This window comes from Nymphalis io, chromosome Z (genome assembly GCF_905147045.1).
Source record: "Nymphalis io chromosome Z, ilAglIoxx1.1, whole genome shotgun sequence".
In the NCBI taxonomy this organism is placed as follows: domain Eukaryota; kingdom Metazoa; phylum Arthropoda; class Insecta; order Lepidoptera; family Nymphalidae; genus Nymphalis; species Nymphalis io.
The window spans coordinates 4,799,786-4,816,009 of record NC_065918.1 but is presented as its reverse complement, the minus strand read 5'-3'; the positions used below and the strand labels follow the sequence as shown (position 1 = coordinate 4,816,009).

General features: G+C 42.0%; 1 protein-coding gene across 1 annotated transcript in view; it reads left to right on the top strand.

Moving 5' to 3' along the window:
* The first annotated feature begins 511 nt into the window (after positions 1 to 511).
* LOC126780610 (probable cationic amino acid transporter) overlaps positions 512 to 16,224 on the top strand; it is a 72,629-nt gene continuing 56,916 nt past the window's right edge. Inside the window, exon 1 of the mRNA XM_050505222.1 lies at positions 512 to 649. Within this exon, the coding sequence (XP_050361179.1) occupies positions 512 to 649 (138 nt within the window). The remainder of the gene's footprint in view (positions 650 to 16,224) is intronic.

The window sequence follows — 16,224 nt, the reverse complement described above, 5'->3', positions numbered from 1 at the left end:
TTTTTTATAAAATAGGAAGGCGGACGAGCATATGGCCACCTGTAGGTAAGTGGTCACCAACGCCCATTAGACATTTGCATTGTAAGAAATGTCAACCATCACTTACATATCCAATGCGCCACCAACCTTGAGAACTAAGATTTTATTTCCTTTGTGCCTGTAATTACATTGGCCCACTCACCCTTCAAACCGGAACACAAAAATATCAAGTACTGCTGTTTTGCGGTAGAATATCTGATGAGTGGGTGGTACCTACCCAGACGAGCTTGCACAACGCCGTACCACCAATAATTATTATGTGATCTATTAGAAGGTGTCACTTTTATCTATAATTATTATTATACCAGTTAACTGTAGGCAATGTAATATATAAATGCTATATTTTGCGATGTAATTATGGGTGCACGATACTTATCTACCCAGACATATGTAAAAACAATCTTCCCACCAATTAAATGTATGTGATTGTATGATCTTTTTTACTTTCTTATTTTCTTTTTTATTTTCAGATATGCAAAGGCTTCGAGATGTGGACTGGGCGGCTCTCCGCCGCGATGGCCACAACATCTTCACCAAACTCATTCGGACGCGAGATCCACGTTCGGGGGATGGCGAAGAAGTCACCGTGCCAACCAGACAGCGTCTTTCTGTAAGTGTTTTAAAAAAATTAAACATCACATTATACATGACAAGTATAGTTTTAAAGCAAAGTTAATATTGCAAATCGTTATAAATAAATTAGATAGTAGTCGTTAGACTCTTAACGAGAGATTTGATAACAGACACTTTCATCACTAAATAATTTCTTAAGACTTTCTTAAAACATATATATGTAATATTATATAAAAAAAGAATATATCATAGTATACCATGGTATGTATTTTAGGAATATTCTTATAAGATTTTGATAATTAAACCACGTTGGATAAACAATTTAAAACAAATTCAACTTACTTCGCGTAAAACTGTTTGATTTAAGTAATAATTATGATATAAAAAAAAATGACTGGTATCATTTTTTAACATATAGCTATGCAATTTAACTACGCAAGTCTTTCACACAATTAATTAAAATGTAAAAACATTTTTAAAAACGAGCTCTATTCAAATGCTCTAAAAAAGAGACCATAAATTTTAAAGTAAAGCAGCCCATCGTTTTGTTACATATATTATAAGAATAATAATGTCCTCCAGACCGATTTCGGCCACGGCGGTTAGTCTCAAGTGAGATTATCCAACTACGCAGGAGATATTATAGTGCACAAGTGTGTGCGCAAACACAAGTGCACTCTATCCCTAACTCTCATAATCCGATGGAACGGCAATCCGACACGACCGGAAAGAGTTCAGGCGCAGGACTAACGGCTTTACGTGTTTTTTGAGTGTACATACTTCCAACTACCAGACTCCACCGGGCTACTACTGAGAATTTTCTGACAGAAAAACCCAATAACTTTTTACCGGCCCGAATTGAACCCAGGACCTCCTGGTCTGCGGCCTTACATCAAGCCACTAGACATTTTACATATTGAATAATATTTAGGACATATTATTGTATTTTTCTAAAATTCAATAAGACTGGAAAATCTCGCATGCGAGATTTGACCTAAGCAAACTAACAAACATTGCAAGTTAAATTAAAGTTTACAATTAACATTTATAAACAAAGTTATATCGAAACAACTTAAAGCTTACACAAAATAATTATTGAAAAATATTTTGCTTACCTCGCTAGAATTATGCCATGAAGACTAATGAAATTTTGACCGCGTTTAATATGCCTGTTCCAAAGGCGTAATAATTTGATAACGAATATGGTTACAACGTTGAAAATTGTTATAAGCTTGCAACGACAATATTTCTATTTTTAAAAATATACCCTCTCATGTTATTTAGCTGGGCTATAAATTTAAGTGAATATATTTGTCGACCATGATAAGCATGTTTACTGGTAGAATCACAATTGTGGCAGCCACTTTGCATTCGCATTAGACTTTCTATTAACATTTTAAATAAGTTCTGAATAAATTGAAAAGATAAGTAATGTATTTTATATTATAATAGAAATATGTTTCTTGTTAATTTGATGCTTTTATAACAGAAATAAAAATAAAAATATTTTTATTCGAATAGAATTTTACAAGCACTTCTTTTTAAATGCTCATGTCATTTCTTATATTGCCAATGCTCTGGCATCTGTCAATATAACATTTCTTCCTAACATTATAGCACCGGCAAATAGTCTTGTATACAGAGTAGTTGAATGAAAAATATAAAATTTTGAAAAAAAAAAATTCCACGAATATTAATTGCCTTTATTTATTAATACATATACATAGTCATATTTATAAAAGAGAAATCAAACAATAATTAAAATACTATAACTACGATCTATATAAAAAACTTTATTAATTTATTATATAAAATGATCAAACTAATCGACCAAGAAAACGTCTAAGTGTACGATAATATTTTATTCATGAATATACTATAATGCGCGAAAAAATAACACGAACGCACGAAATATTTCCATTACATAAATATACAATGCAATATTCAATACAAACGCAAAACGTATGTATCAAATACATGAACTAGACTATTTTCGAGCCAAAGATGAACGTTTATGCGATATATCCGATGAAACAATCTATATTTAATTTGGTCCATTATTTATGGAAATAAATGCAGGAATTAAAGGCTAGAAGCTCATTTGACAGTACAAGTACAATAAAAGAATGAAATTATTATAAATAAAATGACAATATTTTTTTATAGAATAAGTAACCTGGTGGTAAGTGTTCACCAACGCCCATAGACATTGAAATTATGTCCCTTGTGCCTGTAATTACACTGGCTCACTAACCCTTCAAACCGGAACACAACAATATCAAGTACTGCTGTTTTGTAAAATATCTGATGATGATGATGAGCCCTACCACCAGTAAAAATAGCAATAACACTTATAAAAGAATTTATGTTACGAAGTTGTTGAAATTGAGTTGTTGTTTCAATGGTTTTCATTGAACATTTATTATATTTAGGTGCAAGTAAGAACCAATTAATATAATAAAAACATACAACACAAACATCGTTAAGAGATATTTTTAGGATTTTAACCACCTTCGAAAAAAGGTCGTTCTTAGAAAATCTTATCTACATATACTCGTAACTGCCAATATGGTGTTATGTATGTCGTGTATATGTGTATTATAAGATATAAATATCACATCCATTAACCCTATATACTCAAAATGCGAATTAAATAATGAAATAATTTACGAAATCCATAATAACTATATATATTTTTATTTTATTCAAACCTTATTTCCACAGGCGTGTTGTCCTTTCTTTTTGATTGTCTTTCTATTGTTTGATCAAGTTTGATGTTTATTTTGATTAAAATATCAGGATTAATCAATATTTATTATATCCTTATGATATTATTCTTGATGACGCTCTTCGTTGAACAATTTCTACACGTTCAGTATGTCCATAAATAATCTCCAGGAGAAGATTTCGGGAAATACTTGCGTTTGAGAAGTTTTACACATACGGCTCTGAATTCACTTTGATGTTCTACATTCTTTCACTATGAGTGTGCGCTTGTAAATACTTACAGCGAATTAGTTTAAGTACGTTTATTATTATTTACTTATATTAAGTAAGGAATATCTTAATTTAATATACATGTTGATCTAGATAGATCAATTCATCAGCTTCATACCTTTAACATAGATAGATGTTAAAGGTATGAAGCTTATTTCATTTCACTGGTTGCTCCAATGCGCGTTGGTTTTGTCAGTGCATTATGCACACGTGCTAGTATTTTTTTTACCGACATATGCGAGTTTCCTTACAATGTTTTCCTTAAGCGCCAACAAAACCTCAACGCCACAACGCCGTCTAAATATGTCCATATGTAATGATTGTAAGTAAAATAATGTTAATTAATTCTTAACATTGATTTTGTCTGTTATTAAAATTATAATTTAATGTAATTAACTTACCATCTTTATGTGAATTTTATTACTAGAACTTTTTTTAAATATCGAAATTTGTGTCTTGTAAATTCATAAAATTATTTAATTTAAATTTAAAGATCGTTTGTAAAAATTACCTATCACTAATAAGACCCGACGATTTATTGTGCGAGAATACCATATAACTGTGTTGGGCATTGCAATTACATAAAACCCCTGCAATTACGCACAACATGAATTACGTTGTCTTTTTACTAACAATAGATTATCATCAACATATACACACGTCCTCCTGGCCTCCTGGCCTTTGCTATATAGAAAAGTTCATGACCTGAATGGATGATGGCGGGGCCCGAATGAATGCGGAAGATAGGGAACCAAGAGCTATAGTGCACCTTTTTCTCAAAAGCTATCTAACTATAAATTACAATTAGCTCATCAATTATCGTCAATCAGCCATCAATCATCAATGGTGATTGATGCTTGATATAAAAGCTAAAACTTGTTTAATTTATGACTTATAGGCGTTCATCATAAATTCAATTATATCATCATTATACAATAGACTGGCCGTGGCAATTCTGGCCGTGGAGTACCGGCTTAGAATAGTACTCCCCCAATCTCATCCCGTGCGTGTCGTAAGAGGCGACTGAGGGACGGGGAAAAGGGGGGATGGGCAGCAGCGTCCCCCCTCCCATAAACATCTTACCCCCTACTGCGCTCGCCAACACGCCTGCCCAGCGCGGCGAGTATGGGCAAACCCCTCCCTAAATGGCAGATGCGCCTAAAAAAAGGCCCCCAGTTACCGGCAAGCCCGCTAGGCCCGACCAAGGTAGCGGTCGCGGTATCGGCAGGGCAGGGGGTGCTAAGAATCACCGGTTCACGGCAGGCTACCGTATAAAGCGACTGAAAATGGCAACGTATAATGGACGCTCGATGAGGTTGGACCATCACCTCGCCGAATTAGAAGTAGAGTTAAGTCATATAAACTGGCATATACTGGGGTTATCTGAAGTCCGAAGACAGGGGGAGGATACGATAACTCTAGAGTCCGGTAACTTACTCTACTTCCGCGAAGGTGATAACCTCTCCCAGGGTGGTGTCGGTTTTCTAGTCAAAAAGGATCTCATTAGCAGCATTGTGGAAATCAGTAGTGTGTCGAACCGGGTAGCGTACCTTGTCCTAAAACTTTCCGACAGGTACTCCCTGAAGGTCGTACAGGTATATGCGCCAACTTCGACATACCCTGATGATGTGGTCGAAGCGATGTACGAGGACATCGCAAAGGCCCTCAACGACACCTCGAGGGCCCACTACAATGTTGTTATGGGAGACTTTAATGCTAAAGTGGGAGTACAAGATAGCGGTGAATCGAAAGTCGGACCTTACGGCTTGGGCTGCAGAAATCACAGGGGGCAAATGCTGGTAAACTTTCTCGAAGCGCAGGGGCTTTTTTTGATGAATTCTTTCTTTCAAAAGAAGCCTCAGAGGAGGTGGACCTGGCGAAGCCCCGATAACGTGACAAGGAACGAGATAGACTTTATCATTTCGAATAAAAGGCACATATTTAGAGATGTTTCAGTGATCAACAGGTTTAATACCGGAAGTGATCACCGCTTGGTTCGAGGCACTCTAAATATCAACTTAAAAGCCGAAAGATCAAGAATGATAGGGTCTACTCTCCGACCTACCATGCTCCAAGCTGCTCAAGGCTCCGAAAAGTTCCAAATGGAACTTCAAAATCAATTCACCGCGTTGGAAACCATAAGCAGCATTGATGAGAGAACCGACACGCTGGTCAAAATACTGCAAAACACATCCCGCAAGTGTTTTCCGCCACAGAGAAGAGACAACGCACCAAAACTCTCTGCTGAGACACTCGAGCTCATGAGAAAACGACGAGAACTACCATCGTTTTTGTCAGATAAGGCCTTAAACCGAACAATAAAAACGCTGACGCGACGCGATCTCCGACGCTCCAATACCCGTGTATGGGCAAATCCCTCCCTAAATGGCAGATGCGCCCAAAAAAAGGCCCCCAGTTACCGGCAAGCCCGCTAGGCCCGACCAAGGTAGCGGTCGCGGTATCGGCAGGGCAGGGGGTGCTAAGAATCACCGGTTCACGGCAGGCTACCGTATAAAGCGACTGAAAATGGCAACGTATAATGGACGCTCGATGAGGTTGGACCATCACCTCGCCGAATTAGAAGTAGAGTTAAGTCATATAAACTGGCATATACTGGGGTTATCTGAAGTCCGAAGACAGGGGGAGGATACGATAACTCTAGAGTCCGGTAACTTACTCTACTTCCGCGAAGGTGATAACCTCTCCCAGGGTGGTGTCGGTTTTCTAGTCAAAAAGGATCTCATTAGCAGCATTGTGGAAATCAGTAGTGTGTCGAACCGGGTAGCGTACCTTGTCCTAAAACTTTCCGACAGGTACTCCCTGAAGGTCGTACAGGTATATGCGCCAACTTCGACATACCCTGATGATGTGGTCGAAGCGATGTACGAGGACATCGCAAAGGCCCTCAACGACACCTCGAGGGCCCACTACAATGTTGTTATGGGAGACTTTAATGCTAAAGTGGGAGTACAAGATAGCGGTGAATCGAAAGTCGGACCTTACGGCTTGGGCTGCAGAAATCACAGGGGGCAAATGCTGGTAAACTTTCTCGAAGCGCAGGGGCTTTTTTTGATGAATTCTTTCTTTCAAAAGAAGCCTCAGAGGAGGTGGACCTGGCGAAGCCCCGATAACGTGACAAGGAACGAGATAGACTTTATCATTTCGAATAAAAGGCACATATTTAGAGATGTTTCAGTGATCAACAGGTTTAATACCGGAAGTGATCACCGCTTGGTTCGAGGCACTCTAAATATCAACTTAAAAGCCGAAAGATCAAGAATGATAGGGTCTACTCTCCGACCTACCATGCTCCAAGCTGCTCAAGGCTCCGAAAAGTTCCAAATGGAACTTCAAAATCAATTCACCGCGTTGGAAACCATAAGCAGCATTGATGAGAGAACCGACACGCTGGTCAAAATACTGCAAAACACATCCCGCAAGTGTTTTCCGCCACAGAGAAGAGACAACGCACCAAAACTCTCTGCTGAGACACTCGAGCTCATGAGAAAACGACGAGAACTACCATCGTTTTTGTCAGATAAGGCCTTAAACCGAACAATAAAAACGCTGACGCGACGCGATCTCCGACGCTCCAATACCCGTGCCATCAAGGCTGCGATTGAGCAAAATCGGGGATCGAAAGTGTTCGCTCGCAAGTTTGGGAGGCCGCGTCTGACAAAACTTAAAACTGAAAATGGTGGGGTCGTTACCTCTAGGCCTGAGATTATCGGAGAAGTAGAGAGGTTTTATGGGCAGTTGTTCTCTTCAAGATCGGATAAACCCGTGGGAATCAGTATTGATGACCAGCGCGCCCCTCTTATGCGCCATTACTCCGAGGAGCTCCCGGTCGTTGACCAAGGAGAGATTAGGGCGGCTCTAGAACAGCTTAAAAACAACAAAGCTCCGGGAGATGACGGAATCACAACAGAGTTGCTTAAGGCAGGCGGGACTCCGGTCCTGAAAGAGCTAGCAAGCCTCTTTAATTCCGTCATCCAACATGGCAAGACCCCGGAAACGTGGAGCGGGAGTGAAGTGGTACTGTTTTTCAAGAAAGGTGATAAAACCCTCTTGAAAAACTACAGACCAATCTCCCTCCTGAGTCACGTGTATAAGCTGTTCTCAAGAGTCGTCACGAACCGTCTCGCCAGACGACTTGACGAGTTCCAGCCCCCAGAGCAAGCCGGCTTTCGATCAGGCTACAGCACCGTGGACCACATCCATACTGTTCGGCAGATTGTGCAGAAGACCGAAGAGTATGTGGCGAGTGCACAATGCGTCTAAACGCAGCACAAACATCACCTGATCAACCACGTCATGGATCAGGTGATGTTGCAGTGGTCTGATGTATGTCGTCACACGTATGGATACGCCCCTTCGGCAATATGGTCGCATGCGCATCTATTGTCCTCGCAGCGACGTCACACGCTTGACCACACCCCCAGCAAGATGGCCGCATGCATCGCTTTTGTTTTCGCCTAGGAGGAGGTCCCAAAAGTGGCAAGCACGCGTGGTGGTCATCGTGAGAGGGGAATGCCTATATAAGCGCTGTTGTTGTTGTTTATTTTTAATAATAAATTAATTATTTCAACTATTTTTACTGTGCGCTCTAATGTAAACATTGTTGACTTGTCACAATAAATAATTCTTAAAGTCTGCCGGAGTTTTTAATTGGTGGTTAAGTTGCGATCCTCTTCACTGGTGACCCCGACGTTTGAAGAACGAAGAAGAAGAAGACCTTTCAAGATGTCAATGCCGGACGCTCCATTATCACGTGACGCCACAGCTGTTACCGCCCTTCCGGCCACTGGAGAAACGATGCGAGTTGGAGTGAGAGTACCTGTATTCAACCCAGATGATCCAGAATTATGGTTCGCACAGCTCGAAGGTCAATTCACCCTGTCCGGCATCCGAGAAGACTCCACGAAGTTCTATTACGTACTAGCGCAACTGGAACCACAGCACACGGCGGAAATAAGGGACCTGGTCGTAGCTCCACCTTCCACCGGCAGGTACGACAAATTAAAAGCCGAATTAATACGGAGGCTGTCAGCTTCACAAGAGCGTAAAATAAAACAACTGCTAATGCACGAGGAACTCGGTGATAGAAAGCCCACACAATTTTTACGGCATCTACAACACCTAGCTGGGCCAACTGTTCCAACCGATTTTATCCGTACCATCTGGTCAAGTCGACTCCCAACGCATTTGCAGACGTGTATAGCAGCGCAGCATACGAAGATGAGCCTTGAAGACATGGCAGAGCTTGCCGACCGTATCAACGAAATCGTTCCAGCAACATTGCAAGTGTCCGAGCAAGTAGCCGTGCCAGTAGCCGGTCGAGTAGCCGGGCAAGTAGCCAGTGCATCTAGTTCCACTCTAGGAGTACCAAGTACTAGTTTCGAAAGCCTGAATCAGACCGTAGCTGAGCTGAGCAAGCAGATGGAGATACTTAGCATGCAACTTAACCGAAGACAGCCACGATCCCGCTCACGATTCGCCATAGACAGATCGCGACGACATTCCCGCGCACGTTCCCGCTCACAAACAAATAACTACCCGTACTGTTGGTACCATTATAGATTCGGCGAGCGCGCACGCAAATGTATTCAACCGTGTAGCTACAAGAAGATGGGAAACTCTCAAGGCAGCCAGTAGTGGCGGTAGACGACTGCCTTACAATTTCGGGCCGCCTGTTCATCACGGATCGCAAGACCAAAGTGCAATATTTAGTTGACACCGGTTCAGACCTCTGTGTCTTTCCAAGATCCGCTGTTCGGGAACCTAGAAACAAAATGGGATACGAATTGTTCGCTGCAAATGGGACTATCATTTACACATATGGCTTCCTCCCCTTAACGCTGGATCTAGGACTTAGGCGCGCTTTCACGTGGCGTTTCGTCGTAGCAGACGTCTCAAAGCCCATCATCGGCGTCGACTTTTTAAGTTACTACAACCTGCTAGTCGACTGTCGCAACCAGCGCCTCGTTGACGGTGTTACCACACTTGCTGTTGCACTCCCGAAACAACGTTCTACGGAAACAATTTCCTCAGTCCGTACGACTTTAGAGGATACATCTTATCATCGCCTGCTTAGAGAATTCCCAGAAATCACTCGTCCTGCTGGAAAGCCGCACATCATCAAACACTCTACGGTGCACCATATCCGTACCACCGATGGACCACCGGTATCTAGCCGCCCGCGACGGTTAGACCCGGAAAGACTAAAAATTGCTAAGCAAGAGTTCGATGAGATGTTACAGAGTGGCACAGCAAGAAGATCTGACAGCCCATGGTCATCACCGCTACATTTAACTAAGAAGAAAAACGACGGGTGGCGACCGTGCGGCGATTACAGAGCCCTAAACGCCCGTACAATTCCCGATAAGTACCCTATCAGGCACTTGCATGATTTTACGTGCCAGTTGACAGGCAGTACGGTCTTTTCAACCATAGACCTGGTTAAAGCTTATCATCAGATACCAGTATACGAAGACGACATTCCGAAAACCGCTATCGCCACTCCTTTCGGGCTTTACGAATTCCCGTTCATGACGTTCGGTCTTCGTAACGCCGCACAGACCTTTCAAAGATTCATGGACGAGGTACTGCGGGGCTTAGATTTTTGTTATGGGTACCTGGATGACATTCTAGTCTTCAGCAGCAGCAGTACCCTTCATCAAGAGCATCTCAAGTTGTTGTTCCAAAGACTAGCAGAATATGGAGTTCTAATAAATACCAACAAATGTACTTTCGGCAAAACGCAAGTCCAGTTTCTGGGCCACAACGTGTCAGCAGCAGGAATACAGCCGTTAGAATCGAAGGTTGAAGCCATTCAGAACTTCCCGGTACCCAAGACGCTAAAAGAATTACGAAGATTTTTAGGTATGATCAATTTTTATCGCCGTTTTATACCTAATGCTGCAAAAGTTCAGGCACCGCTCAACCAACTCCTCGTTGGGCCTAAAACAAAGGGATCGCAGCCTATTAACATGACGCCTGCCCTATTAGAGTCTTTCGAACTGTCTAAAAAGCAACTTTCAGAAGCTACGCTTTTGGTCCACCCAGATCCTCAAGCAGAACTGTCCATACAGACGGACGCTTCAGATACAGCAATAGGTGCTGTGCTGCAACAGTTCAAGAACAATGAATGGCAACCCTTAGCATTCTTTTCGAGGAAGCTAAGTCCATCACAGAAAAAGTACAGCCCATATGACCGAGAGTTATTGGCAGTGTATGACGCAATTAGACATTTCAGATTTATGGTGGAAGCTCGGACATTTTGTATCATCACGGACCATAAACCACTTACGTTTGTCTTTGCTAATCACCGAGAGAACAGTTCGCCACGCCAGTTTCGCTACTTGGACTTTATAAGCCAATTCACCACAGACTTCAGATATGTAGCTGGTAAAGAAAATATTGTTGCAGATGCCCTTTCGCGTATCGAGGCAGTTTCTATACCCTTAGATTACCACTCCCTGGTCAAAGCACAAGAGGCGGACAGCGAGCTACAGGACCTGCTGAAAAATGGGTCTGCGCTTAGGTTGAAGAAAATACGATTAGAGTCAGAGCCAGCTCTTCTAGTATACTGCGATGTCTCTCAAAGTAATCCTCGACCATTCATCACACCTTCATATCGCAAGCAGGTATTCGATTCGCTCCACAATTTAAGCCATCCAGGAGCCAAGCCTACGGTCAAGTTAGTTACAGAGCGCTACATTTGGCCTGGTATCCGCAAAGACTGTCGACAATGGGTAAAGGAGTGTCAACAATGTCAGCAAAGCAAAGTGACCAGACACACTCAAGCTCCGCTACAAGCCTTCGAAAGCCCTTCCGCACGTTTTCGACACATCCACTTGGATTTGATAGGTCCTTTACCTTTATGTTTAGGTTACAGGTACTGCCTAACCATCGTGGACCGCTACACAAGGTGGCCAGAAGTCTACCCACTACAAGACATCACCGCCGAAAGCTGCATTGCTGCCCTTTCCAGTGGTTGGATATCACGGTTCGGGTGCCCCGAACACATCACCACTGACCGTGGCCGGCAGTTTGAGTCGGGCGCTTTCAAAGAACTGGTCAAGCTCATCGGTGCCAACCATCATACCACAACGGCATATCATCCGACAGCTAATGGTATGGTAGAAAGACTACACCGTCAATTAAAAGCCGCAATTGCCTGTCATTCTACTCCGAACTGGGTAGAAGTGTTACCTTGGGTATTACTAGGTATACGCAGCGCATTCAAGGATGACATTAAAGCTTCAACGGCCGAACTTGTCTACGGGGAACCACTGCGGTTACCTGGACAGTTCTTCTCATCAGCACCCCCAACCATCGAGGACATCACCGAATTCATTGGTAGAATCCGAACACATGTCAATAAATTAAGGCCACAACCATCATCTTGGCACACAAGTTCTAATCAAACTTTTTACATACCAAAAGACCTTAGGCTTACCTCGCACGTATTTATCCGGCAGGGTCCCCATCGGAAACCCCTTCAAGCACCTTATTCAGGTCCATACAGGGTGCTGCGACGCGAGGAGAAAACCTTTGACATCGACGTACAAGGCAAAACGCAGCGAATCAGCATAGACAGACTGAAACCAGCTTACATACTCGCTGAGGACCAGACAGACCAGAATATCAAAGTTCAGGAGAAGTCTGATGCCATCCCTGCCAGTAAAACCAGGAGTGGTAGAGTGGTCAGATTCCCAAACTACTATCGCCCGTAGTCACGGTCTCGGCGGGGGAGTAGTGTGGCGAGTGCACAATGCGTCTAAACGCAGCACAAACATCACCTGATCAACCACGTCATGGATCAGGTGATGTTGCAGTGGTCTGATGTATGTCGTCACACGTATGGATACGCCCCTTCGGCAATATGGTCGCATGCGCATCTATTGTCCTCGCAGCGACGTCACACGCTTGACCACACCCCCAGCAAGATGGCCGCATGCATCGCTTTTGTTTTCGCCTAGGAGGAGGTCCCAAAAGTGGCAAGCACGCGTGGTGGTCATCGTGAGAGGGGAATGCCTATATAAGCGCTGTTGTTGTTGTTTATTTTTAATAATAAATTAATTATTTCAACTATTTTTACTGTGCGCTCTAATGTAAACATTGTTGACTTGTCACAATAAATAATTCTTAAAGTCTGCCGGAGTTTTTAATTGGTGGTTAAGTTGCGATCCTCTTCAAGTACAATCAGCCGCTGTGTATGGCATTTGTGGACTACGAGAAAGCCTTCGACTCCATCGAAACCTGGGCAGTGCTCGACTCATTGCAGAGATGTCATATCGATTGGAGATATATCGAGGTACTGAGATGTCTGTACAACGCCGCTACAATGACTGTCCACATCCAGGACTGTAAGACGAAGGCGATCCAACTGCGCAGAGGGGTGAGACAGGGGGATGTAATATCCCCGAAACTGTTCACCAACGCGTTGGAAGACGTTTTCAAAACGCTGGATTGGACTAGGTATGGAGTCAATGTAAACGGCGAGTACATCTCACACCTTCGATTTGCCGACGATATCGTCATCATAGCAGAGTCGCTGGAACAACTCACCGAAATGTTGCGTAGCCTAGGCGAGTCTTCCCGGTGTGTCGGTCTCGGTATGAACTTGGACAAGACCAAGGTCATGTTCAATAGGCATGTCGTGCCGGGACCGATATACGTCGAGGGGAAACCTCTCGAAGTTGTTAGTGAATATACCTACCTAGGACAGATAATACAAGTCGGTAGGAACAACTTCGAGAAGGAAGCCGATCGAAGAATTCGCTTGGGATGGGCAGCATTTGGCAACCTTCGTCAAGTCCTCAAGTCGTCTATACCGCAATGTTTGAAGACGAAAGTCTTCAACCAATGCGTCTTACCTGCCATGACATACGGTGCCGAAACGTGGACACTAACTGCGGGACTAGTCCACAAATTCAAAGTCGCTCAGCGTGCTATGGAGCGAGCTATGCTCGGAGTATCTTTGAAGGATAAGATCAGAAATGAGATTATCCGGAAAAGAACCGGCGTCACCGACATAGCTTGCAAAATTAGCAGGCTGAAGTGGCAGTGGGCTGGTCACGTATGTCGTAGGACCGATGGCCGTTGGAGCAGACGAGTCCTAGAGTGGAGACCGCGAATCGGCAAGCGCAGCGTAGGGCGCCCTCCAGCCAGGTGGACCGACGACCTTAAGAAGGTGGCGGGCACCAACTGGATGCGGAAGGCGGAGGACAGGGAGCTTTGGCGCACCTTGGGAGAGGCCTATGTTCAGCAGTGGACAACGATTGGCTGTTGATTGATACAATAGACGGCGGATCAGCGATGTGGATAATTAAAGTATTATTCCTTTTTGAATTCGCGTATCATTTAATATAGAAGAGTGATATCAACGCATCAAATTTTTTCCTCGTTTCGAATACGCTAAACTCTGGAATACCCTCCCGACTTCCGTTTTTCCCACCACCTACAATATGGGTACCTTCAAGTCTAGAGTAAATAGGCATCTTCTAGGCAAGCGCGCTCTATCTTAGACTGTATTATCACTATCCATCAGGTGTGATAACAGTCAAGCGCTAGCTTATATATTAAAAAAAAAAACAAGTGATGGTATTTACCTCCTCAATCTACAACTGCGCCTGATCATCCTATTTGATACTTCGTTCTACATTATTGAGTAATTTCCGATTGCTCTGACGCTTGAAATTCGGCAAGAAATGCTAACCTCGCTGTCGTCACAGGCTAACGTGTGTCTAGAGGAGAAAACATATTCAGCTTATCTTAAAAAGTTATAACAGTTTTAACAAGAGTAACAAATTTAATTAAGAAACGTATTTTTGTTAAATGAAAAATAAGTAGCTAGACTGCCGAATGGATCGTCTGGTTTGTGGTCATCATCACTCATTGGTTTTGGTAAAGTGCGAAATATTAATCATTAATTACACTGCCAATGTGCGACCAACCTAGTGAACTAAGATGTTATTACGCTTGAGCCTATAGTTACTGGCTCACTCATCCTTCTATTCCGGGACACAACGATACTAAGTAATGCAGCTTAACGGTAGAATATGTGATGAGAGGATGATACCTATCCAAACTTGCAGCCTTTCAGAAAAAGGCCGACACATCTCAAGCCGTGGAGTACGAAGTTAAAGTGAGTTTAAGTTTTATTAAGCGCACTCATCAATGTACCATGTGAGACCCAATTACTCTTTATTATGATAAGCACTTTAGAAGTTATGTGGAAACGGATGAACATATATTTATATCCGTTGTCGGGTTAAATTACATTTAAAACCAAGATTATAATTACGAATATTTACCAAGTATACCGTAAGTATCGTCACCGTGACAGAAAATGCAAAATTGGGAGTAATTGGTTTCAAATTAGTTGTTAAATCATTTTAAAAATTTAATGTATTTTTGTATGTCAATAATATATATTGAAACGACCAGTGATTACAAATATATAAACTAGCGCATCGTACGCGTTACAATAAACAATCCAGTTAAACGGGATGAAAAGGGCAAAATATGTAATAATTATGTCATATTTTAGCTGTGACAAGGCCTGAAGAAGTATTCATAACACACACACAACCTTTCGTATTTATGATATAAGTGCGATTAATATTATTCTTGTAATTAAGGGAAAATAAATATACTAAATTATTGTAATACGTCCTTATATACTATATGAGTTGTTGTTTTTCCATTAACTAGGACAACAATATATTTGGCATAACTTACATGTGAATATGCTACATATGGCGAATGGGTTTTTTTATAATATGAATAGGCTGACAAGAATATGGGCCACTTGATGGTAAGTGGTCACCAACGCCCATAGACATTCGCATTGTAAGAAATATGTAACCATCGCTTACATCGCCAATGTGCTACCAACCTTAGGAACTAAGCTGTTATGTCCTTTGTGCCTATAATTACACTGGCTCACTCACACTTCAACCGGTTTTGCGGTAGAATATCTGATGAGTGGGTGGTATCTACCTGGACGAACTTGTAGAAAGCCCTACCACCAGCAAAGTATCACCGGTAAACCATGGACCATGGGTAAGTCCGTAATGGCCCGTGCTTTATATATAATTTAATTAGATCTTTTATATAATAATTTAATTAGATCAGCTGTAACAAAAGTTGAATCCTTATAATTCGTCATATTTACTTATTAACGCGCCGTATGTCACATTTTTAGTACTTATATTTTGTACGTTTAAAATATTTACAAATTCAACTGTCTATCCTCTACTTGATTAAATAAAAAAATCTTGCGGATTAATCGCATTCATACGGTATTATATTGTAGTGTACAAAACTATTTTAAATTAATAATTCAGTCAAAGCATTTTACTGTTGTGTTTTACATTGTTTCATTATAAGCCGAGATGGCTAGAATACGTCAATCAAACGCACTGCGAGCTTAAACCTGGGCAAGCACGTCAAAACGTTCATGTGCTTAATTTGTATTTATAATTTCATTTAGGGCTCAGCGTTGAAGAAAAACATCGTGAAACGTGCATCTGTCGGATGAAAATCTGCCAATGTGTATTAGCCATCCCATTGGAGTGGAGTAAGATCCAAAGCTACTTCTTGAAA